We start from the raw sequence: 25,432 nt of genomic DNA, 5'->3' as shown, positions 1-25,432 counted from the left end.
TCTTTTTCTGCTTTCTAGTGCCATTACTCCATCCAAAAGGGAGCGGCCTTTTTGGGCATCGGCACAGACAATGTTTACCTTGTAGCAGTGGATGAAAAGTGAGTGTTAATAACTGGAAATCCTTATAAAGTTAGAGAAGACCAAAGGTTCCGTCTTGATGTCACGAAAGGACCATTTCATCTGGATTAAAACATCTCCAACAACAGGTTTCTGAATCGTTATACAGATTGCTTATCCCATTGTTCAATTGTCTCTGCCCCCCAGGTTTCAGAAACCCTCTGGCCCTCCAATGATTATGGTCTAAAAAAATTACAGTCTGAACTCTGGGTTATTAGTTTCATGTCTCCACACTGTAGAGATTTAGAACTTGGTAATGTCTGTGGAATTGAACCTGCTAAGAATATTTATTTTAAGTAAGTTTGGGTTTCTAGCCCGTAAGATTGTAGAGATTGTTTTCTCCGTAAGCTGTTGTTCATAACTGGTGGCACAATTAGTAAGGACCATAATAAGAACTAAGATTGAAACATCACTTTGTATATGACCTTTTAACATACGATAAAACAAAAGAATCTAAGTAAGAGCACCTAAGCAGATCTGTAGCTAGTCTTGGATCTGACAACAGTTCTCATTCTTTATCATTATCGGTCTGCATAAATAGAGAATCATATGAAGGAGTTTCTTCTAGACCCGTGGTGGCAAACCTATGGCACGCGTGCCACAGGTGACACGCAGAGCCCTCTCTATGGGCAGGCTGCCGTCGCCCCAGTCCTAGGCCTTTTATAAAATCTTTTCACTTTAGGCCTCCGCTGCCGTGTGCAAAAAAAAAAAGGTTCAATCAATCAATCAATTTCAACTTCTCACGGGGAAAAAAAGATCTCGCAAAGTTGGAATTGATTGAACCCAGTCTGCCGTTACCACTGCAGCCACACCAACCCAATGGGCCACACCCACCCGGCACCCGATGATACATAAGTGGGTTTTGGTTGCAGTCTGGGCACTCGGTCTCTAAAAGGTTCGCCATCACTGTTCTAGACCATATCATTTGAGTGTGCATGAAATGGATCTTATTATAAGCAGTTTCCTCAAGAGGAAAAATCTTCCTGTGCTAAAAAAATCCTAATGCATCACACAAGGCTAATGGGGAACCCTTTCTTCTGATCTAATTGGCAGTAGAGGTAGATTCAAAGTTAAAGCTCCTCCTGTATATTATCAAAGTGAAACACATACGTAACTTCATACCGGCATGAAGTCAGAGTGGTTTAAGCGAGAAGGACCTGCTGAAAGGACTTTCATGGCTCACTCATTTCAACCTTTTCTTCCTCAGAGGGAAAATGATCCCTGCTGATCTAGAGAAAAAGATCAACCAGGCCAAATTAGAGGTATGTTGCTTGTGGAGGGTTTTGAAGGACGTTGCACTTCTCCCTTTGCTCCCACTAAACTCTATGTAACAGGATGCTTTTTCTCCCCATACCTAAGCCAGTGATCCTTTTAGCCAGAGCTAAAAAAAACATGAAATGGATGTAGGGGCTTTGCAAACCCTGCCTCTTTGTCTGAGGTTGCAGCAAATGAAGAAATGCAATATCTTATGCTTCTTCTACCGGAGACCTACACACGAAGGAAGGAAAATTCAGGCAGAGGTGACCACATGTGTGTGGTTCTGTTGTATAGACCATACTTATGCCAATCAAAGCTCTGATCTTCTCTTCCAGAAAGCACTCCCTTTCTTTGTCAATGCCACCTGTGGCACCACTGTCCTGGGAGCTTTTGACCCCCTGCCTGAGATTGCGGAGGTGTGCACAAGACACAAACTCTGGTTCCATGTGGATGTAAGTACAACCTGTGGAGATAAGGACCTTCTAAAGATGTTTGGGAATGGAGAGACGGGCCAACCACCAGAGGAGGAATGGTGTATCTTTAAAATCTGAATGCCATGAGACCTAGGGCCAAAGGGATCCCTTGTGATGTCTTGGTTGGGAGCCAAAGGATGATACACATTTGCATTAAGGGTTTTTTTTTTAGATCTACTTAGTCTCCAATACCACTTTCCCAATCTTTCCTAAGGTAGGTTTAAGGAGTTGTTCCTACACTGTCCATATAACATAACAGAGCTTTTGCATGCATGTTAGTATCTTTAAATCAACTATTCAGTCTGAGATTACTTTCAGATGTCAGGCCAATTAAGCTGAAGGAAAGCTACTGTATGTCAATATTTATTCCTCCGTACAATTTTTGGTCTTAGAAGGACCTCATGGTTTCCTTCCTTTGGGATTGTGCTTTCAAATCTCTCGCCCTGAAGGAGTGGACCAGGTGCCGTCCCCTGAGGACAAATAATTTGCATATGACTTAATGCTGAGCAAATATGTGCTGCCTTACCAGCTTGTCCAGCAGATATATTTTTCCCCCAATGGAGACTGGTGAGAAAATATCTGATGAGTGATTCAGTCACACAGAGGTGTAGCAGGCAGCAGTCATGTTGAGTGGACCGTGATTTATTACTCGGGTATATTTGTAGAAAAGTGATTTTCTTCACGTTTGTGAACATTCTGCGTAAGCCGAAATTTTCACGTTCTCTTTGAAAATTACCTTGCAATTCTTTTAGCCTTTAAAAGCTGGCCCTTTAGCTACTCTGTTACCACCTGAATTATTTCCTTGTATCTTTAATTTTGATTTCCAATTGCAGCACCATCTCCATGGTTTTGACTGGACTCCTTTTTAAGCAACTCATATGGTTCTTTTATTCTCCTATAGGCAGCCTGGGGTGGCAGTGCTCTCCTGTCCCAAAGACATCGGCATCTTCTGGATGGAATCGAAAGGTAGATACTATTTCTTAGAGGAACGAGTTGTGAAAAGATATACAACCAAGACTTTGACTTTCGACTTGTTCATCCTCTGTCTCCGTTTTTAATAAAAGTGCATACATCTTAGAAATAATTTGATCATCATTTGTACAAAACTCTATGTCAGATTCAGTTTTATATTTCACAAGCCCTCTTATCCGCCTTAAATCTTTCTATTAGATTAGCATAGGGAAACCAATAGCATGTAAGACCTTCCAGCTCCAAATTTTCTCATGTTTCATTTAAATTTCTCCTTGAGAATGATTCAACAAATCAGCGACCATTTTTGTTTAATTATCATTTCCCTTCTGAAAAGGACTTATTCGGGTGACAAGCATAAAGCGATACAAAAAGTCAATTTTTTGCCTTATACCTGTTCCAAATTCTCGGCATGGCAGGTCTGATAAAATGATTTTTAAAATCTACATTGACCTTGATTTTATCATGCCAAAAATAACCACATCACCCAAAGAAATAGTTTACAGTGAGTGTCTTTGTCGAGTTAAAGGGATCTTGATTGGCCTTTGGGCCATTCCATCCCCATTGAACGAGAACTACAGGGCCACATTCATTGGCTAGTTGCGCTGTCAGTAAAACAAACAGTAAGACAACAGTTACCTCTCCTGGCAGAGCTGCCCCAATAGCAGAAGGAATAACCCTGCATGACCCTGTTGCCTTAAATCACCCAGTGCCCGATGCCTAGTGTCCTGCTACTAGGACAGTGTGAAAATGCAGGTGCAGGTCAATGTCTATGGAGATTCTCAGGCATCCAGGTCATGGTTGTCCCAAAGGGGCTCTTTCAAGAGGCAAGTGGATTTTCTTCTTTTTCTTTGTAGACGTTTCGCTTCTCATCCAAGAAGCTTCTTCAGCTTTGAAGAAGAACTTCTTGAGCTAAAGAAGCTTCTTGGATGAGAAGGGAAACATCTTCAAAGAAGACAAGAAAGTCCAGTTGCCTCTTGAAAAGAAGAAAGTCCAGTTGCCTCTTGGGACAGGTGCAGATCAAGTCTTGCTAACTGCATGCTGTTGGTAAATTACACTGAACAATTAACCAGTGGAACAACCTGCCTCCAGAGGTGGTGAATGCTCCAACACTGGAGGTTTTTAAGAAGAGACTGGACAGCCATTTGCCTGAAATGGTATAAGGTTTCCTGCCTGAGCAGGGGGTTGGACTAGATGACCTCCAAGGTCCCTTCCAACTTTATTATTATTATTATTATTATTATTATTATTATTATTATTATTATTATTATTATTATTATTATTATTATTATTATTATTATTCCTCTGTTATTTGGCCCAACTCAGTTCCTTAGAAGATCAGTGTCAGGCCCAAAGTCTAGCTAGGCAAAGTCAGTGGAAGGCAGGCAAACAAGACAGCCATAGAGATGTGCTGGAATGAAGCACTGGATCAGGCAAATGCATATTGAAAGACAAAGGTGGGCTGCTGGTTAGATGTAGTGTTGGTTGGCTGGTGAATGAGGCCAGATAGCTGGTGATGTAAAGGTTGGTAGGTTTTTCATTCTGAGGGATTGGCTTGAAAGAAAAATCTTCTGCATCTCCATGGGCCAGTTGGCTTCTTCCAGTTCCCCCCCCCCCCAAAAAAAATCAACTTAGATGTAAATTTTGTCTAATTAGCTGCTTATTAAATGTACATGCTGCCCATCTCTCAGTCAAGCGACTGGGTGGTTTACAATGTCATAAATAACAGTATAAAACAGTATAATAGGTTAAAAACATTAAAACATTGGATGTTGAAAGTTAAAACATTAAAAGATTGGTACTTCAGACTCTAAGGTTTTTGCAATTGTTCAGGGAAAAAAAAGGAAACACAGTTAAGAAACACTCCGCCCTTCTTTCTTTGTCCTTAAGACCAGGGGAATTATTGTTTCTAGCTGAACAATACAATGATTATATGTGTTCCTTGAGCAGCTGAGACTTGTCTGTGGGAGCAAAATGGCAGTGATGCCATAGGAGATTCTGTTTCAAGGCCCTTTTTTGAGTCTGACCCCTATGGTGCATGTTAAGAATTCCATTTAAATGCAAGGAGTCTGGTAGCACCTTAGCAAATTAACAAATTGTATCAAAAGCTGATCAACTTAACTACTCTTTTGCATCCGATCTCCTGAGCTGCAGCTCAAAAAACTTATGTCTTTTATGTCATTTTATTTGTTGAAAAGCTGTTACTGGATTTCTTCTGATTTTTGGATACCGTACACTAACATGTTTCTCTGACAATCCACATATACAAAAGATCCAAAATATAAAGGTGTACCACTGAATTTTTAGCAGTCTTCTAAATATGGTTATTAGCATTTATTTGCATACAAGGCTTATGCAATTATGAAATGCTCGTTTCTATTTTCTATCCAGGGCTGATTCAGTGGCTTGGAATCCCCACAAAATGCTTATGGCTGGACTTCAGTGTTCTGCCTTCTTGGTCCAGGATAGCTCTGTAGGTATTCAGTGTCTCTCTCTCTCTCTCTCTCTCTCTTCCTGGACACGAAGCATGATATTGTATAAATTATCTCTCCTTCCAGATAATATGGTTAGAGGAAACCCAAAGCTACCTTCAGGTAAATGAGGGCGGATATGATATTGTTGCCATTACGGAAACATGGTGGGACGAAACCCATAAATGGAACACACAGCTAGAGGGATTTAAACTATTTAAAAGAAACAGACTAAACAAAAGAGGAGGTGGAGTTGCTCTCTATATAAGAAATAACTTTATCTCTACAGAAATAGAGCACAACAATGATGAAAACTGTAAACATGAATGCATTTGGGTCAATATAAAAGAGGGAAAAATGACATTGCCATAGGTGTATACTATAGGCCGCCCAACCAAGCAGAGGAAATAGATGAACTTTTTGCTAGTCAGCTAACTAAGGTATGTAGGAAGCACATCACCATAGTAATGGGGGACTTTAATTACCCTGATATCAACTGGGAGGCAAACTCTGCACCAAGTGGAAGATCAAACAGATACCTGACAAACCTAGCAGACAACTTTCTCTCCCAGAAAATAGAGAAGGGAACTAGAGGATTAGCCATATTGGATTTAATTCTCACTAACAGAGATGAAATGATAGAAAGTGTCGAAGGTACAAGAGCCTTGCGGGGGAAGTGATCATGCAATATTGGAATTCAACATTCTGGAAGCACAAGCAATAGAACACAGCCAAACTAGAGTTTTGGACTTTAAAAGAGCAAATTTCAATAAACTTAGAGAGACCTTGGGAAGAATTCCATGGATGAGAATCCTAAAGGGGAAAACAACTCAAGAAGCTTGGGAAATTTTGAAAAGTGAGATAATAAAGGCCCAATCTAGCACAATACCAACAAAGAAGAAAAATAACAGCTCTAAAAAGAAACCAGCATGGCTGCATAAAGAACTCTCTGATAAATTGAAAGATAAAAAGGGCAAGTATAAGAAGTGGAAAGAGGGGCACATAACTAAGGCAGAATATCAGCAAATAGCCCATGCCTGCAAAGATGAAGTGAGGAAAGCTAAGGCTCAAAATGAACTAAGGCTTGTGACCAAAGTCAAAAATAACAAAAAAAAGCTTCTTTCAACATATAAAAAACAAGAAAAAAGTTAAGGAAATTATTGGTCCATTAGTGGGGCAAAGTGACAAGAAGGTGACAAGCAACAGGGAGAAAGCAGAACTATTTAACTTGTTTTTTGCATCTGTCTTTACACAAAGGGAAAAAACAAGAAAAACAAGTTAAGATAGGCAAGAAAATGGCAAGTGAGCACCTGTCCAGCCTAGACGAGTTCAAATTACCAGGACCAGATGGATTGCACCCCAAAGTTCTCAAGGAACTGGCAGACGTGATCTCAGAACCACTGAACTATATTTTTCTAAGATCCTGGAGCACTGGGGAACTACCAGAGGACTGGAAGAGAGCTGATGTAGTTCCCATCTTCAAAAAAGGGAAAAAAATAGATCCAGGAAACTACAGACCTATCAGCCTGACTGCAATACCTGGGAAAATTCTGGAAAAGATAATCAAACAACAAATCAGCGAACACCTTGATTCAAACAAAGTCATCACTAAAAGTCAAACTTTGAGTCTGTGGTCACCCTGTTCTTATCATGTTTCCCAGTTCATTTCTGAAGTTCTTTGAAATGTTGGGGTTACCCACTTTGAGCATTTGGCACTGTCAAATAGAATAAATCATTATATGTGGAAAAACAAGTTTTTTTTAAAAAAAAATAAAGATAAATATTTTGATATAAAGGGACGTGGTGGCTCAGTGGGTTAGGACGCTGAGCTTGTCAATCAGAAGGTCGGCAGTTTGGCGGGTCGAATCCTGAGTGCCACGTAACAGAGTGAGCGCCTGTTACTCGTCCCAGCTTCTGCCAACCTAGCAGTTCGAAAGCACGTAAAAATGCAAGTAGAAAAATAGGGACCACTACGGTGGGAAGGTAACAGCGTTCCGTGCGCCTTTGGCATCTAGTCATGCCGGCCACATGACCACGGAGACGTCCTTGGACAAGCACTGGCTCTTCGGCTTTGAAACAAGAGATGAGCACCGGCCCCTGGAGTTGGAAACGACTAGCACGCATATGCGGGGGAACCTTTACCTTTACCTTTATTTTGATACCTTTTTCTTCCCAGGGACTACTGCAGAGATGCCACTGTGCCCAAGCCACCTACCTCTTCCAGACGGACAAGTTCTACAACATAGCCTATGACAGGGGAGACCAAACCATCCAGTGTGGACGCAAAGTAGATTGCTTCAAGTTCTGGCTGATGTGGAAGGCCAACGGCAGCAAAGGCTTGGAGCAGAGAGTGGACAGAGCCTTTGCTTACACTAGGTATATGAAGAGACTCCAGTCTGGGATCAGATCTTCTGCCACTCCTGGTGACTGGTGGTGCGGCTCAAGCGTCTTCCCTGACATTTTCTTCTCTTTTTTTATCCTAGGTATCTAGCTGATGAAATTAAGAAGAGAGAAGGCTTTCAGCTAGTGATAGAGGTATGAGCTACCTGGCCTGCTGACATGTATATTATACGACGCTATTTACTTACTTGTACCCAGTCTTTATTATTTTGACAAATAACTCAAGGCTGTGATCGTATCCGGCACACCTTCCTCCTCCTATTCTTCCCCTAGCGACGATCCTCTGAGGTTGGTTGGACTGAGAGCGAGTAAGTGACTGGCCCAAGGTCACCCAATTGGCTCTGGCGGAACTGGAACTCACAATCTCCCACTAGCTAGGAAAAGGGGGTGCTTTGTCACGACCAAAGTAGTAATTTTGACAGTTTGCCACAGAATTGCAGTAATGCAATCTTTTTTTAAATTTTTTTTATTAAATATACATTTAAAAACAAAAGTGGACATGATTCAACTTCCCTAGCTACAACACTACTATTATTATTATCTAATGTTACCGAAAGAAATAACAAAAACCTAAAATACAATCTATAACAGGACAGAGTATAAAAAAAATGTACATGTAAGATCTGTCGGGTTTTTTTAGTAAACTGTCATTCAGTCCTCAGCGTTATATTTATGTATCTTTCAGTTATGTCCATTATATAGATGCTAATAAAAAATCCTTACATTATCAACCAATCAAACAATGTTCATCTCAGCGATCCTCCTTAACTCTAACCAATTGTACAAATTTTGCCAAATTTCATAATACTCCGTTTCGTTCTTATTTTTGATCTCTAGAGAGTTAACCTGTCTATTATTTCTTCTTCAGGGGGGTTTCCTTTCTTTTCCATTTTTGGGCATATGCCAGTCTTGCTGCAGTTAACATATGTACTAATAAGTAGAAAGATGCTTTACTGAGATTATTGTTAATAATCCCTAATAAAAAAAATTCTAGTTTTAAATCAATTTTTTGTCGTAATATTTCTTCCAACCAATTTTTAATCCACTGCCAAAAAATTTTCACTTCTGAACATTCCCACCACATATGATAATAAGTCCCTGGAAGCCTTCTGCATTTCTAGCACATTGGTGAGATTTTTTTATCTATTTTTGCTAACCTTGTAGGGGGAAGATGCCATCTATAAAACATCTTGTACAAATTCTCTTTATAGGAGGTGGCTAGCGTTAACCTCCTATTTCTATCCCATAGTAGTTACCTGTTCTAATAAATCCTGTTCTAATAAATATTGGTATATTTTTTTTATCAATCGATCTTCTGTTCCTAGAAGAATTTTATCTAATTGTGTATGCTCTAATTTTATCCTTGGTTCTTTTTGACAAGCAATACACAATTACACAAAGGGGAAAAAACAGTCCAACTTACCAAAACCAGTGCCATAGATTAGAAACGCAAGTTAAGATAGGCAAGAAAATGGTAAATGAACACCTGTCCAGCCTAGACAAGTTCAAATCACCAGGACCAGATGGATTACACCCTGAAGTTCTCAAGGAACTGGCAGGTGTGATCTCAGAACCACTGAACTATATTTTCAAAAATCCTGGAGCACTGGGGAACTACCAGAGGACTGGAAGAGAGCTGATGTAGTTCCCATCTTCAAAAAAGGGGAAAAAATAGATCCAGGAAACTACAGACCTATCAGCCTGACCTCAATACCTGGGAAGATTCTGGAAAAGATAATCAAACAACAAATCATCGAACACCTTGATGCGAACAAAGTCATCACTAAAAGTCAACATGGGTTTGTCAAAAACAGATCATGCCAGACAAATCTTATTACATTCTTTGAGCAAGTGACAAAAACCTACTACTTGATAAGATAGAAAAATGTGGGTTAGATAGCATCACTACCAGATGGATTTGTAGCTGGCTGACAGGCCGTACTCAGCGTGTGGTCCTCAATGGAACTGCATCTACATGGAAGGAAGTGTGTAGTGGGGTGCCTCAGGGCTCTTTTCTGGGCCCAGTGCTCTTCAACATCTTCATCAACGATTTGGATGAGGGGATAGATGGGGAACTCATCAAATTTGCAGAGGACACCAAGCTGGCAGGAATAGCCAATACTCCAGAAAATAGGCTTAAGATACAGAAGGATCTGGACAGACTCGAACACTGGGCAGTATCTAACAAAATGAAATTCAATGGTGAAAAAGTAAGGTTCTACATTTAGGCAGGAAAAATCAAATGCACAGGTATAGTATAGGTGGTACCTTGCTCAATAGTAGTAACTGTGAGAGGGATCTCAGAGTCCTAGTAGACAATCACTTCAATATGAGCCAGCAGTGTGCTGCAGCTGCCAAAAAAGCCAACACAGTGCTAGGCTGCATTAACAGAGGGATAGAATCAAGATCAAGTGAAGTACTAATACCACTTTACAATGCTTTGGTAAGGCCAAACCTGGAATACTGCATCCAGTTTTGGTCACCACAATGTAAAAAAGATGTCGAGACTCTAGAAAGGGTACAGAGAAGACAAAAATGATTGGGGGACTGGAGGCTAAAACATATAGGGAATGGTTGCTGGAATTGGGTATGTGTAGTTTAATGAAGAGAAGGGTGAGGGGTGACATGATAGTGTTCCACTATCTCAGGGGCTGCCACAAAGAAGAGGGAGTCAAGCTATTCACCAAAGCACCTGAAAGCAGGACAAAAAGCAATGGATGGAAACTAGTCAAGGAGAGAAGCAACCTAGAACTAAGGAGAAACTTCCTGACGGTTAGAACAATTAACCAGTGGAACGACCTGCCTCCAGAAGTGGTGAATGCTCCAACACTGGAAGTTTTTAAGAAGAGACTGGACAGCCATTTGCCTGAAATGGTATAGGGTTTCCTGCCTGAGCAGGGGGTTGGACTAGATGACCTCCAAGGTCCCTTCCAACTACTTCTTCTTTTTCTTCTTCTTCTTCTTCTTCTTCTTCTTCTTCTTCTTCTTCTTCTTCTTCTTCTTCTTCTTCTTCTTCTTCTTCTTCTTCTTCTTCTTCTTCTTCTTCTTCTTCTTCTTCTTCTTCTTCTTCTTCTTGTTATTTTCTGTATCGTGACTGTATTTGTAAGTATGCCCACCATGCCAACTCTACACCATCTTCTGATAATCTTTTTCTTGTTTTCAGGTCTCCATTTTCATCTAAGAGATCTTTATATGTAATTACACTTCCTAGATTTATAAATTTGGGGTGCATAAAAATCTCTAATATAGATAGCCAATTGGGAATTTCTATATAGTTAAATTTTTTAATTTTTATCCACACATCTAATAGTGCCCGTCTAATATGATGATTCTGAAAATACTGATGAGCCCTATATTTTCCATCCCACATTATAGCATGCCACCCAATTTGCATGTCATGACCTTCTAAGGCTAGTAGTCTTCTATTCCTTAAATGTATCCAATCCTTTATCCATACCGCTATTGCTGCTTGATAATATTTTTCCCAATCTGGGAGGCCGAGCCCTCCTCTTTCCTTTGCATCCTGTAATAATTTTAACTTGATTCTCGGTTTTTTACCTTGCCAGATAAATTTAGATGCAACTCTATTTAAATTTTCAAAAAAATCCTTACCTAATTTAATTGGTACACATTGGAATAAAAAGAGTAATTTGGGCAGTATATTCATCTTGATCGTCACTATTCTTCCCATAAAAGAGAGCTGCAAGTTTTTCCATCTATCTAGGTCTACTATAATTTGGTCCATTAACTTATCATAATTTTCTCTTTTAAGTATAGTACATCTTGCTGATAGTTGGATCCCCAAATACTTTACTCTTTTAGATGTCTGGATGTCAATTTTTTCTAATAACTCAGTCCTTGTAAGTTGGACATATTTTTAACGAGCATTTTAGTTTTTTCTTTGTTAATTTTTAATCCCGCAACATCTCCATAATTTTCCAGCACCTGTAATAATCTTTTTCCAGATTCTAAAGGGTCTTCCAGGATGAAAACTAAATCATCCGCATAAGCCTGTAATTTAAATGTCTCTTTTCTGATTTCTAATCCTTTAATCATTTTATCTTTTTGGATTATTCTTGTGAGTACTTGTGAGTACTTCTATCTAGACCGGGATGCCTTACGTACGGTCACTCATGCGCTCGTGACCTCTCGTCTTGACTACTGCAACGCTCTCTACATGGGGCTACCCTTGAAGACCACTCGGAGGCTCCAACTGGTACAGAATGCAGCCGCGAGAGTTGTATTGGGAGTTTCCCGATACTCCCATGTCACACCTTTGCTCCGCGAGCTGCATTGGTTACCAGTTGTCTTCCGAGTGAGGTTCAAGGTGTTAGTAATGACCTACAAAGCCCTTCATGGCATGGGTCTGGAATACCTTGGGGAGCACCTGCAGCCGGCGTCAACTTCCCTCCGCCCAGTACGCTCCCACAGAGAGGGCCTCCTCAGGGTGCCACCGGTCAAAGAATGCCGACTGGTGGCCCCCAGGGGGAGGGCGTTCTCTGTGGGTGCACCGGATTTATGGAACCATCTTCCGGTCGAGCTCCGGATGGCACCCGATCTCCGCTCCTTCTGGCGCGATCTTAAAACCCATCTCTTTAAACAAGCTGGCCTGGCCTGATGGGACGGGGTGGGATTTTTATAAATGAACTTCAATTTTAATCTGTATTAATTTATTATGGGCATTGTTTAATCACGTTTTAATAATTTTTAATTTTTGTATCTAGTTTTTATGTATTGCCCTGTTCACTGCCCTGAGTCCTTCGGGAGAAGGGCGGTATATAAATTAAATTAATAAATAAAATAAATAAAGAATGAATAATAAAGGAGATAGTGGACAGCCTTGTCTCGTACCTTTTTGTATTTGAGTGCTATTTGTTAATTCTCCGTTTATGATTACTTTTGCCTCTTGCTTGGAATAGATTGCTTTAAACATATTTATAAATTTTTCTCCGAATTCCATCTGTTTGAGTTGAGTCAACATAAAATTCCATTTGACATTATCAAAGGCTTTCTGAGCATCGAAAAAAATTAATGCCACTTGTTTTTCGCTATGAAATTCATAGTATTCTAAGATGTCTAGTATGATCCTGACGTTATATCTTATTTGTCTTTTAGGCAAGAAGCCGTTTTGGTCAGTATGAATAAATTCCGCTAAATATTTTTTTTAATCTTTCTGCCATTATAGTCGTGAAATCTTATAATCTGTGTTCAGTAAAGAAATGGGTCTATAATTTTTAATACAGGTCAAACCAGAGTTTTCTTTAGGGATTAGTGAGATGATTGCTTCTTTCCATAAGTTTGGAATTTTTGCTGTGTTTAGTACCTCATTAAATAAATACAATAGTGTTGGGACCAAATGTTCTTGGAAGTTTTTATATATTTTGGATGGTAGTCCATCAGGGCCAGGTGTTTTATTACTTTTTTGCTTCCATAATTTCCTGAACTGTTATATCTTTATTTAATATATTTTGAAATTCTTCTGAAACCTTCGGTAGGTCTGCTTTCATAAGATATTGTGATATTCTTTCCTCAGTGATCATTTCCTCCTCTTTATAAAGATTTTTATAGAATTCATATGTCACCCATTTTTTCCCATCATTTTGATGTACTATCTCCCCTGCTTGACTATGTAATTTACTAATCCATCTATTATCTTTTTGTTTTTTCAACCTATAGGCCAGCCATCTCCCAGGTTTATTTGCCTGCTCAAAATTTTTTTGTCTAATGCTTTTTATTTTTTGTACCAATTCTCCCTTTTCTATAATATTCAATTTATGCTTATTTAAATCCAACTGTTGTTTTAAATTACATTATGGGTTTTTTTGTAGTTCTAATTCTAATTTTTTATGTTCATCCTCTAAACTTTTTCGATATTGCCTTTTCTTTTTATATTCATTGGCCATATACACAATTGCAGTTCCTCTCATAACTGCTTTGGCCGTATCCCATAAATTTTGAGTGCTAGTCTCCTCTTTCTTGTTTATCTGGAAGAATGTCTGCATTTGTTCCTCCATCTTATGTTTAAATTCTGTTTGGATTAGGATTGCCTTTTTAAGAGTCCACCTCCTTGTTGTTGTCTTCTGTTCTTTCCATTTAATTACAATGGGATTATGATTGCCCAAGTATTAATATCTATTATTATATCATCAATATCTGAATTTAATTCTTTCGTTGTCCAGACCATATCAATTCTAGACCACGATTGATGCCGCCTGAATAGTATGTAAATTGCTTTTCATTCAAATTTCTCTCCCTCCAACTATCTTGAATCTTTAATTCCTCCACCATTTTAAAAAAAGTACCGGATAATATTCTCCTGGTTCGTTTCCTAACTTCCTCACTTTTATAATCTAATTCTCTGTCTGTAATTGCATTAAAATCGCCAATTATACAAATATTCTCATAATCCATATCAGCAATAACCTTGTGCAATTTCTTATAAAATTGTCTTCGTTTTTCATTGGGGGCATAAATTCCTACCAGGGCGACCTTTTTTTTGTTCAAGGAAATTTCAATAATCAATATTCTACCTTCCTCATCTCGATAAATTTGTCTTGCTGGGATTCTTTCTTTAGCGTATATCACAATTCCTCCTTTCTTCTGCTGTGAAAGCGATACAAATTTAATTCCTAACTTAAGGTAGTTTAATAAATCCTGATCTTGAGTCTTTATATGTGTTTCTTGTAGAATTGTTATATCTGAATTTTTCTTACTGAGCTTATTCAAAATTATATTTCTCTTAGCTGGGGAGTTTATTTATTTATTTATTTTTATTTATTTATTTAAATTTATATACCGCCCTATTCCCGTAGGACTCAGGGCGGTTTACAGGGAAAATTAAAAGTTAAAATACATTCACATTTAATGATAATACTGTTAATATTTCTATATTACTGCCTCTGTTTTGATCTTGTTGCCCTTGTCGGTCTATCTTCGTTAACTTCTTTGTGTCTACACTCATCATTGTTGTCATGGTGCATTCTCATTTTTTCCTCTTCTCTCTGTTTCCTGTTCTTTGTCTTGTGATTCCTGTATCTTTCTATTATATCTCTCTGCATTGTTCCCTTCTCTTAACTCTCTTTCTTCTAGTTCATCTTCATTGCCTAGATGCTGCTGGAAAAACTCTTCTGCTTTATCAATCGAATCTAACCTATATCTCTTTTCTTGCCAGGTCACCACAATCCCTTCCAGCATCAGCCACCTAAAATTAATGTTTTGTCTTATTAATTTTGATGTAATATGTTGGTAGGGCCTTCTCAGATCTCTTACCCTCCTAGGGACTTGTTTGAGGACAATTAGTTGTTTACCTCTATATTCTATTGGATCGTCCCTTGTTTTGTGCAAAATCTCATCCCTAACTGATTTCTTCACAAATCTGATATGTACCTTCTTGGGTAAGTAATTTCTTCTCGCATAATTTGTGTGAATCTATATATTTCATCAATCTCATTTGCCATCTCATCTTTCCCTGTCCCTAGGGCCCTTGCTAGCAAGTCCATCATCATTTCTGGGAGGTCCTCCCCCTTCTCTTCCTTCATGTTTTGGAAACGTAAATAGTGGTCTGCTTTCTCAGTTTCAAGCAGTATAATGGTTTTTTTCTAACTTTATTTGCTTGCAAAAGTTTTTCATTCATTTCATCTACTCTTCTTTCCTCCTTATTCATTCTATCCTCCATTTCTAATAATTTCTGTTCATTTTTCAATATTTGCTGTTGTGAAAACATTCAAATTTTCCATCCATTGCTCCCATCCTCTCTTTGAGTTCTCCAGTATCATTCCTTATTTCACCTATTTCTCTTTTTAAATCCTCATGATTTCTCAACATAATCTCTTGTAATATTGCTTGTATGTCTTTAAGTGAGCTTGCTCTCTTCCGCGGCATCATCTCCTCTATAGATCTTTGCCCTGCTGGGCTTAATTCTGCTGATGAGGCTTGGGTCATCTGCCTTCTTCCAGTCCCAACTCTCATGAGATTTGGAATGCTTGTCATCTTTCTAAATGACGTCAGCCAACCCTCCCACTTATAAACAATCTTTGTCTTTCCCTCCACCACACCTGGAAAGTTTATCGTTCTTCCAAGGTTATAATCACTATCTTAACAATGCTAGATTTTGTTGCTAACACAATATCCAACCTATTACACCTATTACACTAAAACATAATAATCATTATTAATCAATTTCAAATATCTATATTCCAAACAGTCCTAACTTTTCTATATAGAAACATGTAACAATAATATAACCAATATTATTCAATTCTTTAACAATAAAAACCAGATTTCACAGTCAGTTCAGTTATGAATATTATTATATACAACAAGGGGAGAAATAGATTTTCTCTCCCTCCTTAAACATTCAACTTTTTGTTCCTAATTAGTCTCCTCCAAATCAATCATACCATAGATTATATTCAATTAATTCTTATTGGTCTAAATTCTCAAAACAATTACCATTTATCCCTTTTGTTTTAGAAACTTTTTGAAACAAATAGTTCACTTCTTAAGTTATGAGTATCACTCTTCCCTCCTTTGATGCTAATTGGTCGTTAGTTTTTCTTCAAGATGTCCGCTCTCTCAGCTCAGTCCGCATTGTCACTCTTCAAGTTTATTTTGTTTTTTGTTAAACTCTTTCTTGGCTTTACTGCAAGAGCCAGAAAGAGAAACCACACATGATCTCCAGTCCTTACAGCCTGTTGCTTTAAGGTCAGATCTCTTTTTCCCCCGTCTCCTTCTCACCGTTATCTGACAGGGGAGATGAATTCCCCTTTTGCTCTGGGGCCTCTCCTCTTATCTTCTCTGCTGTGAAATTCTTCGGAAAGATTTCACCATCCGGAACACTTACAAGAGTTCGCTGAGTGTATCTTCTGCCAAGTTAGATGAATTGCTGTCCCGCTAGCTCACCGCTATTTTTGACAGCTGTCATTTCTTCACGGCCGCCATAATGGGCCGTCTCCTTCACCCGGCTCTCTCCTAGGCTTTCCTGCTTTCTGCAGCTCGAACCGCCGTCCTGAGCTGCTCAGCTGGTCGCCTCTGCTTCTAATCTCCCTCCGAGAGATCTGGGGCTTTTAAAAAACCCACCAGGAACAGAGAAACAGCTGTGAGATCGGCACGCTCATTCGGAGCGGCGTCTCAACACAGCCATTCCATTTGACAGCTGGCTCTGCCTCCCAGTAATGCAATCTTGAGGAGCTTTGGGTCCCTTCAAAGTGGTGGGGGGAGGGGAGAGAGCTAGGATATTTGCATGGAGATCGTAAGTTGACATAGGTGACATCAACTATGAATTACAAACAATGGTTGGGTTCATACATCAGGCTAGATTAAAACCAAATAAACCATTTTATGGTTCTGTATTCCAGTTTCTTTACTGACAGTGTATCACTAAGGGACGCGGTGGCTCAGTGGGTTAGGACACTGAGCTTGTCGATCAGAAGGTCGGCAGTTTGGTGGGTCGAATCCTGAGTGCTGCGTAACAGAGTGAGCGCCTGTTACTCTTCCCAGCTTCTGCCAACCTAGCAGTTCGAAAGCACGTAAAAATGCAAGTAGAAAAATAGGGACCACTACGGTGGGAAGGTAACAGCGTTCCGTGCACCTTTGGCATCTAGTCATGCCGGCCACATGACCACGGAAGACATCCTCAGACAAACGCTGGCTCTTCGGCTTTGAAACGGAGATGAGCACCGGCCCCTAGAGTTGGAAACGACTAGCACACATGTGCGGGGGAACATTTACCTTTACCTTCATTCCAGTTTCTTTACTGACAGTGTATCACTGCCATAAGAAAGTTGCTTCCGAAAAAGAAAATTCCATTTCGGCAAAACATAAGATTTCACCGTGGCTACCCTTCCTAATAATGACAACTGTATCCTACCCCATTTTCCCAGGTCCATTTTTGTTTGTATCAGTAATTTAGAATAATTATCCTCCCTAATACTTGAACATCTTCCCGTCAACCAGATTCCTAAATATTTCACCTTCTTCATGATTTTAAACCCTGTAGTGTCCTCTAACATCTGTTTACTTCTATTTGAAAGATTTTTCGTCAATATATTTGTCTTATCTTTATTTACTTGTAGACCAGCCACGTTTCCAAATTCCTCAATCCTTTTTAGTAATTCCGTGCTGGATTCCAGAGGGTTTTCCAAAACGAAGACCATATCATCTGCAAACGCCTGCAGTTTATAAATTTGGTCTCTTATCTGAAGCCCAGTAATCTCCTCATCTTTCCTTATTATTCTCAATAGAGGTTCTAAGGTTAGGATAAATAAGAGTGGGGAGAGTGGACAACCCTGCCTAGTGCCCTTACAGATATCAAATTTGTCAATTAAATTCCTATTTATCAACAATCTCGCTTCCTGCTTAATATATATTGCTTTAATCATATTACAGAATTTAGCCCCAAACTCCATATGTTCCAACTGACACATCAGGAAATCCCAATTAACCCTATCAAATGCATTTAGAGCATCGATAAATATTAAAGCTAATTGTTTATCTGGTCGGCTTTCATAATACTCCAGAACATTTAATATAATTCTGTATCTTTTATTTGTCTAGTGGGAAGGAACCCATTCTGGTCTGTATGTATGAATTGGTTTAAGTAAATTTTAATCTATCTGCAATTATTGTTGCAAATATTTTATAGTCTGAATTAAGAAGGGATATTGGCCTATAATTTTTTATATGCTTCGAAGGTTAATCATCCTTAGGAATCAAACTAATATTTGCCTCCAACCAAGTTTGCGGGACTATAGCCTCATCCAAAATTTCATTAAATAAATCTTTCATATGTTTTCCCAACGCTTCCACTAATACCTTATACAATTCTGCAGGAATTCCGTCAGTGCCTGGAGTTTTTTGACATTTCTGTTTGTCTGACCGCTTTTTCAATTTCTGCTATTGTTATCTCCTGATCTAAGGCCTCTTTCTCATTAGGAAATAACTTAGGAAGGTCTGACTCTGTCAGGTATTGTTTAATCCTCTCCTCAGGAACCTTTTCTTCCTGATATAATTCTGTAAAAAACTCAATCGCTATCTTTTCTATCCCTTCTTTATCCCCTATCAGTGTCCCCCTCTTATCCTCTAACTGCTCAATTCTTCTACTTTCCTTCTCTTTCCTTATTCTATAGCTAAGCCATCTCCCTGTTTTATTGGCATATTCAAAATAGTTCTGCCTCGCCACCCTAATTTGACGTGCTATTTTCTCTTGGTCCACAAGGCTGAGTTTATGCCTCCAAAAATCCACCTGCTCCTTCCCATACACTTTCTATGGGTTTACCTGGAGAGCCTTCTCTGCCTTAGTAAGTTGCTCAACAATTTCCCTCCTACTTTCCTCCTACTTTCTACGTTTAACTGCCATCTGTTTTATTATCAAGCCTCTCAAATAAGCTTTAGCTGTATCCAAAACTATTCGTAGGGGCATCCCTTCCGTCCTATTTTCTAAAAAAACCAGACTCATCTCTTGTTTAATTTTTTGTACAAAAACCGTATCCTTCATCATCCATCTACTCCTCACTCTACTCCCCCTTACCAATGGAATTTTCTTTTTCAGACAGCACCAGTTAAACTTTCGCTGAAATTTTTAAGAGTTAGAGGGGGTAGTTTCTAGATTCGTATGGCAGGGGAAACGGCCCAGGATTGGGAAAAAAATGATGCAAGAAATTAAGGAAAGAGGGGGCCTTGGCCTACCGAACTGGGAACTTTACTATCAGGCTGCCCTCTTAGTTTGGGGCAAGGAATGGATAAGTTTAAGGAATAATCGATTGTTGAGTTTGGAAGGATTTGATTTGCTGCAGGGATGGCATGCAGTTCTTTGACGGGAAGGTACTCCTCCAAGCAAACAGTTTACTCGCCACTACATAAGGGATATACTGATTTGGAATTGGGATAAGACAAGGGCTAAGTACTATGCGCAAATTCCGTGTTGGTTACCAACTTTGAAAGCCTTGACCCATCCGACCCTACTCAAGAAGGGAAGAAGACCAACTTACAAAGAACTTTTAGATAGCAGGGGAGAACCCAAAACACGACAAGATCTGGCTCAGCAAGGGTTTCAATTGGAGTGGTGGGCCTACCTGCAGATCCAGTCAAGGTATAAGAAGGATAAGGAAGGAAGGGGTATTTATCTGAATCTGCAGGAATTAGATAAGATTCTGCTGGGTCTGGAGAAAGGGATGATATCTAAGTGTTATAAATTGCTGCTAACTAGGGTAGTAGGGGAGGAGGTGGTAAAAGATGCGATGATTGCCTGGGGGAAGAATTTTGGTTATGCACTTCCACTTGAGAAATGGGAAGAGATTTGGTGGACTAATATGAGGCTGGTGGTTTCCACGTCATATAAGGAGAACATATACAAAATGCTTTATAGATGGCATCTCCCTCCGGCTAGACTTTCCAAAATGTTCCCCGGATTGTCGGCCGATTGTTGGAAGTGTGGTAAAGGGATTGGCACATACTATCACTTATGGTGGACATGTCCGGAAGTGGTTAGATATTCGATGAGGATCCAAAAATGGATAGAGGAAATCACAGGGTGTTTAGTTGATCTTAAACCAGAGACGTATCTGCTTGGCTCCAGGCCTGGAAATATTAAGAAGGATATATGGTATTTGGTTTTACATATCTTAACGGCGGCAAGGATGGGGTATGCTCAATTTTGGACTTCAAATCATACCCCGCCGGATGAAGTTATAATTAGGAGAATACTTGATTGTGCAGAAGCAGACACATTGACCAAGAAGTTGAAGGGTAAAGAAGAGACACCAGCATTTCTATCATGGAATAAATGGTATATTTGGATGGATAAAAGATTAAAGAAATGAGGGTGGCTTGGAGGATGGTCAAAAATGAAGTGATATAGTCTTTGTTAATGAATAAGCTTTGGAGTTGGATGGTTATAAGAGACTTAATGAGTGGAATATAATTGTTAGTTTAGAAGTAGATATAATGTGAAATTTTTGAAATGGTTTTCAATTTTTTGATTTCTTTGTTTTTTGTATATTGTAAATGTTTTTTTTGTCTTTGTCGGTGTATGGTGTGTTTTTAACACGAAATGTAAATAAAGATTTATTTAAAAAAAAAGAAAGTTGCTTCCTACTGCACAAAGGTTACAGAGAAGAAACATCATTTCACATGCTTCCCTTTTAGGGTTTCTTATTTCTTTTCTTTTCTTTTTTTCTTTTTCAGCCAGAATTCATCAATCTCTGTTTTTGGTATGTACCTCCCAGTCTGCAAGGGCAGGAAGGCCGCACTGATTACTGGGTGAAACTGGAGAAGGTAAGTTTTGGCCTCTTTGGAATAGGAAATGAGAGCAGGAAAATCCCTCTGGAGGCTCCTGGGTTGTAAAATAAGTGCAAAGCAGAGTTCACACATTTCTGGATCCAGCATTCATTAGAAATGAGGAAAGCTCTTTCAGGATGAATGGACATGAGCACATTTGTTGCTTGCCTAATCATAAAGCGGCAGTCGATATAGGAATGGCTAATTCCTGCCTTTGGGCCCCACGGAAAAGAAAGACAAGGCAAAACGTGGCCCATTTGTGTTATGATGCCTTATGTCCATCAGTGTTATGGGGCTAGAAGTCCAATTATCTCTAACAGCTGGCTGTTTGGCTATTCTGGCTTGTTATGGTGGGTTTATAGCTTAAACCCACATGCAATCCAAGGTTAGGAACTGCTTCTGTAATGCTCAGTTTCCCAGTGTCGGAAGAGGACGCAGACTAAGGAAATCTGGAGGGATCAGCAGCACCCATTGGTCACTGGCCTTGTTTCCACAGCATGCTCAATCAGGGGTAAGAGGAGTGGATGAGAGGAGCGTGGAACGTGAAGGAGGGGTTAGCATTCCAAATCCAATTTGGCTCCAGTCAGTTGAGGATATAGGTAATCCTTAATCCTTGACTTATAGCCATTCGCTTAGTGGCCATTCAAAGTTACAAGGGCACTGGGGAAAAAGTGACTTAGGACCCTATTTCACACTTACAACCCTTGCAGCATCCCCAAGATCAGGTGATCAGAATTTGGATGCTTGGCAATGGAGTCATATTTATGACCGTTGCAGTGTCCTGGGGTCAATGTGATCCTCTTTTGCGATCCTTCTGACAAGCAAAGTCAACAGGGAAGCCGGATTCACTTAACAACCAGGTTACTAACTTATCAACTGCAGTGATTCACTTAACGGTGGCAAGAGAAGTCATAAAATGGGGCAAAACTCATTTAACAAAGGTCTCACTTAGCAACATACATTTTGGGGGCAGTTGTGGTCATTAAGTCAAGGACTACCTGCTGTTTTTATTTATGGTGGTTTATGAGATATCATTTACCATTAATTCCAAAGATGATTTTTTTTATCAGGCTAATGTGAATGCGTGTTGCCCGAGCCACAATTAAGAAGTTTTGACTTGGGTTAGGAGTTTATTGGCTCAAGGGTAATATGGGGAAAGGTCGTGAAGAATAAATGAATCTTTGAGATATGGTTTTGACAGATTTTCATATAAACATTTACCATGTACATCAAGAGGGAAGCCTAAGTAGCCATCATTGGTAAAAAATTGCACACAAGTACCTGATTTGATTCCACATTTGAAAGCCATTTTTAGAACTTGTCTGTGAACAAAATTTCATTAAGTAGGAGGGGGGAATATGAGCAACATGGTGGCCTAGAGGTGGAGCTCTCACCCCACAATCAGGAGGCTGTGAGTTCGATCATAGCTGGTGACAGATATTTCTCTCTCTGGGTACAAAGAGAAAATATCTGCTGTGAACTCCGCCTATGCATCAGGAAGGGCACCCGGCCAGTAAATGCTCAGCTTCATTCAGTTGCCCCAACTTCACCCCAATGCAAGGTATTACAAGGTCAATAAAAGAAAATAAAAGGTGTGGTGGGGAATATTTTATACCGTATACTGTACATACAACCAGTTTCTGAGAGGTTTTATTTGTTTTTCCTTGAATAGGTAGCTCCACTTATTAAAGAGCGGATGATGAAGAAAGGTTCCATGATGGTGGGCTATCAGCCACTTGGTAAAAAGGTGAACTTTTTCCGCCAGGTGGTCACCAATCCAGCAGTCACCAGAGATGACCTGGATTTCTTCCTTGATGAAATCGAGAGGCTTGGCAGAGATCTTTAGATCGTGTGTCAAAGTTGTGCTTAGCTGTACAATACAGATTGGAAGAGTTACGTATGTGATTCAGAAGCAGACACCACCTTACTTCCAATCATCATACACTACTGTTGAAATGGCTTGGAAGCTAGACTTCTCCAAGCATGCACAGGGACTCATGAGTAGCTGCCACTAGCATGGTGTGTTTGCTGCTATTAAACCATTTTACAAACACGTTGTGAAGATGTAACAGTACTTTCCCCCCTCCCCCATTGTTATCTATTTCTGTAATTGTGGGTGTATTCTAAAATTAAATCAAATGTAATGCTTTAATTTCTTCACTGCCTTCTGCAAAAAAACAAGGAAAGCCTAAGACACAGGTCGGCAACCTGCGGCTCCGGAGCCGCATGCGGCTCTTTGAGCCGTCTCCTGCGGCTCCCAGCCGCCCGGTGCGCGCGCACCTCTTCGAACGGGCAGTGGTGCGCGCGCACCTCTCCCAAGCCGCCGCCGTCCGGAGACCTGCCGAAGTTTGGGGAGGTTTGGGGAGGTGCGCGCGCACCTCCCCAAACCTCCCCAAACATCGGCAGGTCTCCGTACCTCGGCGCCCTGCCTGCCTGCTTCTTTCCGCTGCCTGGCTGCCCTACGACGTAACCCGCTTCATGATCGAGTGCGACGCCTGCAAGGACTGGTTTCATGGCAGGTAACACAAAGCGATCGGGCCTTTCCTCCCCCCCCCCGCTCTAGGGCAGAGATCCCCTTCCTATCGCTCGGGGCCTTTCGTCTCTTTGGCTCACCAGGGCTGCTCCAGGGCTGCTCCAGGGCTGCTCCGCTCTGGCGAGAGCGAGCGGGAGAGGAGAGATGGTGGGCTCCTGGCTGCCGCTTCTGCTCTGTGCAGTTTTCCAACAGGCCTTTTTGGAGAAGAGGAGGAGGAGGAAAGCGGTTCCACAATGTCTGGCTAAGAGGGAAAAGCCAGTCCCGGGAAAGATCCCTACCGAGCAAGCGGGAACCGCAAGGACTGGGGCAGCAGAGGCGGCTCCCGGAGAGCCCGCGCTCCGGGCGGTCACTTGCTTCGCGTCTCCTGAGGGAAGGGGGGCCGACTGGAGCGGGCGTGTTTCCTCGCCTGCTGGGCGCCGCGATTTGCCCGGGGAACGCGTGGGCCCCGAATGGCAGCGTGGAGCGAGGAAGCGGACAGCCAGGGCTTCCCCGAGAGCCGCGGCCACACAGGGTATTCCTTGCCGCGCAGGCTGCTGAAGCCTGGCTCTGACGCCACTTCGCCTCGGAGCGAGCGAGTCCGCTCCGCCAAACAGGGGAAGCAGAGTTCCCGGCCGCCAGACTCAGCTGGAGGGGAAGAAAAAGACGGCGCCGTCTGAAGAGTCTCTGGCTATCTTGCTCTGCCCGTCTCCCGCTTGCAAAAACCTCCTCAGCTGATCGGTCCGGTGAAGAGGCCGGGCTTCCTTCGGAGGGCCTTTCATTCCTGTACAAGGGGGAAGGGGAACTCTGTGCTTTTGTGTGTGCGTGCGTGTGTGTGTGTGTGTATGTAAAGCACGAGAGAGGGAGGAAGAGGGGGGGAAAGCGAGATCTCAGCGCCGCTTGGAAGAGAAAAGGAGCAGGACAGGCACGCTCGCTCCTGCCCCACTCCTGCGCTCTTCCTCGGCCCACTGCGTCGGCGCTGGGTCATGTCAGCCGGCTGCGCGTTTCCACGGCTGTTCCCCGGCCTGCCGGAAGGCCCCGGTGGCTGCTGGGGCATCGAGAGAGGCGCCGGTGGCTGCTGGGTCGTCCCGGCGGCCGCGCTCTTCCCCGGCTCGGTGGAAGGCCGCAGTAATGTGGGGGCTGCATACAGATGCCGGCAGCTGGTCACGGGACCCGGTGAGTCCCTCCGCGGCCTCGCCGGGTGTCGGGCGTGTCGAGCCCGACACCGGGCAGTCTCCCTGGCGGCGTCGGTCGATCGGAGGATGCAGCCGGCGTGCGGAGGGCAGGCCCCCAAGACGAGGTGGGCCTGCGCTAGTGGTGTGCGAGGATGGCGGGGGTGGCTCCCGTGGCGAGGAGGGCGTGTCCGTGGGGGGTGAGGGCCTCGCGCCGTGCTGCGAAGAGGGGCCCTGCCGAATGTCGCGCCCATAGGCCGCAACAGCTGCCGCGGCCCGCCTACAGAGCTGCCGCCTTCGGCAGCCTGCAAACGTGCCGCGGCAGCTCCCCCAAAGAGGAGGAAAGCCGCCGCGGCCCGTTTGCAGGCCGCCGCCCTCCTCTCTTTGGGAGAGCTGCCGCGGCACGTTTACAGGCTGCCGAAGGCGGCGGCGCCGCTGCCACTGGGAACCAGTTCCATCACACACACAGGAAGGTGGCAACCGTGGGCGTCCGCGCATGCGCAAGAAAAACCGTTTTGCGCATGCGCAAGACGTTTTTTTGCGCATGCGCGTGCATGGACGCACGCATGCGGCTCCCACTTTTATGTGTGTGTGATGGAACCGGTTCCCAGTGGCTCTCTTCCTTTTTTGGGTTGCCGACCCCTGGCCTAAGACTATCAGATGTGGACTCCAAAATCCAACATTACTAAGTAGCAGCAAATAGCTACAGACTACTCAATCTCTTTGCTGCCAGCTAGTAGCTTAAAATTTTGCAATTCACAATTGGTAGCATTCAGGAAATTGTAACTT

At 41.7% G+C, this 25,432-nt stretch overlaps 1 protein-coding gene across 3 annotated transcripts in view; it reads left to right on the top strand.

Annotated features, from left to right (window-relative positions):
- Window positions 1–23,130, top strand: part of CSAD (cysteine sulfinic acid decarboxylase) — a 51,647-nt gene extending 28,517 nt beyond the window's left edge. For all 3 annotated transcript variants that reach the window (XM_081317256.1, XM_081317254.1, XM_081317255.1), the window contains exons 7-15: window positions 19–98; window positions 1,325–1,379; window positions 1,710–1,826; window positions 2,749–2,813; window positions 5,208–5,289; window positions 7,464–7,663; window positions 7,771–7,822; window positions 20,870–20,959; window positions 22,635–23,130. In XM_081317256.1, the coding sequence (XP_081173382.1) occupies window positions 19–98; window positions 1,325–1,379; window positions 1,710–1,826; window positions 2,749–2,813; window positions 5,208–5,289; window positions 7,464–7,663; window positions 7,771–7,822; window positions 20,870–20,959; window positions 22,635–22,808 (915 nt within the window). In that variant the 3' untranslated portion in view covers window positions 22,809–23,130. The remainder of the gene's footprint in view (window positions 1–18; window positions 99–1,324; window positions 1,380–1,709; window positions 1,827–2,748; window positions 2,814–5,207; window positions 5,290–7,463; window positions 7,664–7,770; window positions 7,823–20,869; window positions 20,960–22,634) is intronic.
- The last annotated feature ends 2,302 nt before the right edge of the window (window positions 23,131–25,432 follow it).

This window comes from Vipera berus (assembly GCF_964194415.1).
Source record: "Vipera berus genome assembly, chromosome: 2".
In the NCBI taxonomy this organism is placed as follows: Eukaryota; Metazoa; Chordata; class Lepidosauria; order Squamata; family Viperidae; genus Vipera; species Vipera berus.
The sequence above is the reverse complement of the archived record's forward strand: the minus strand, read 5'-3'. Positions and strand labels throughout refer to the sequence as shown.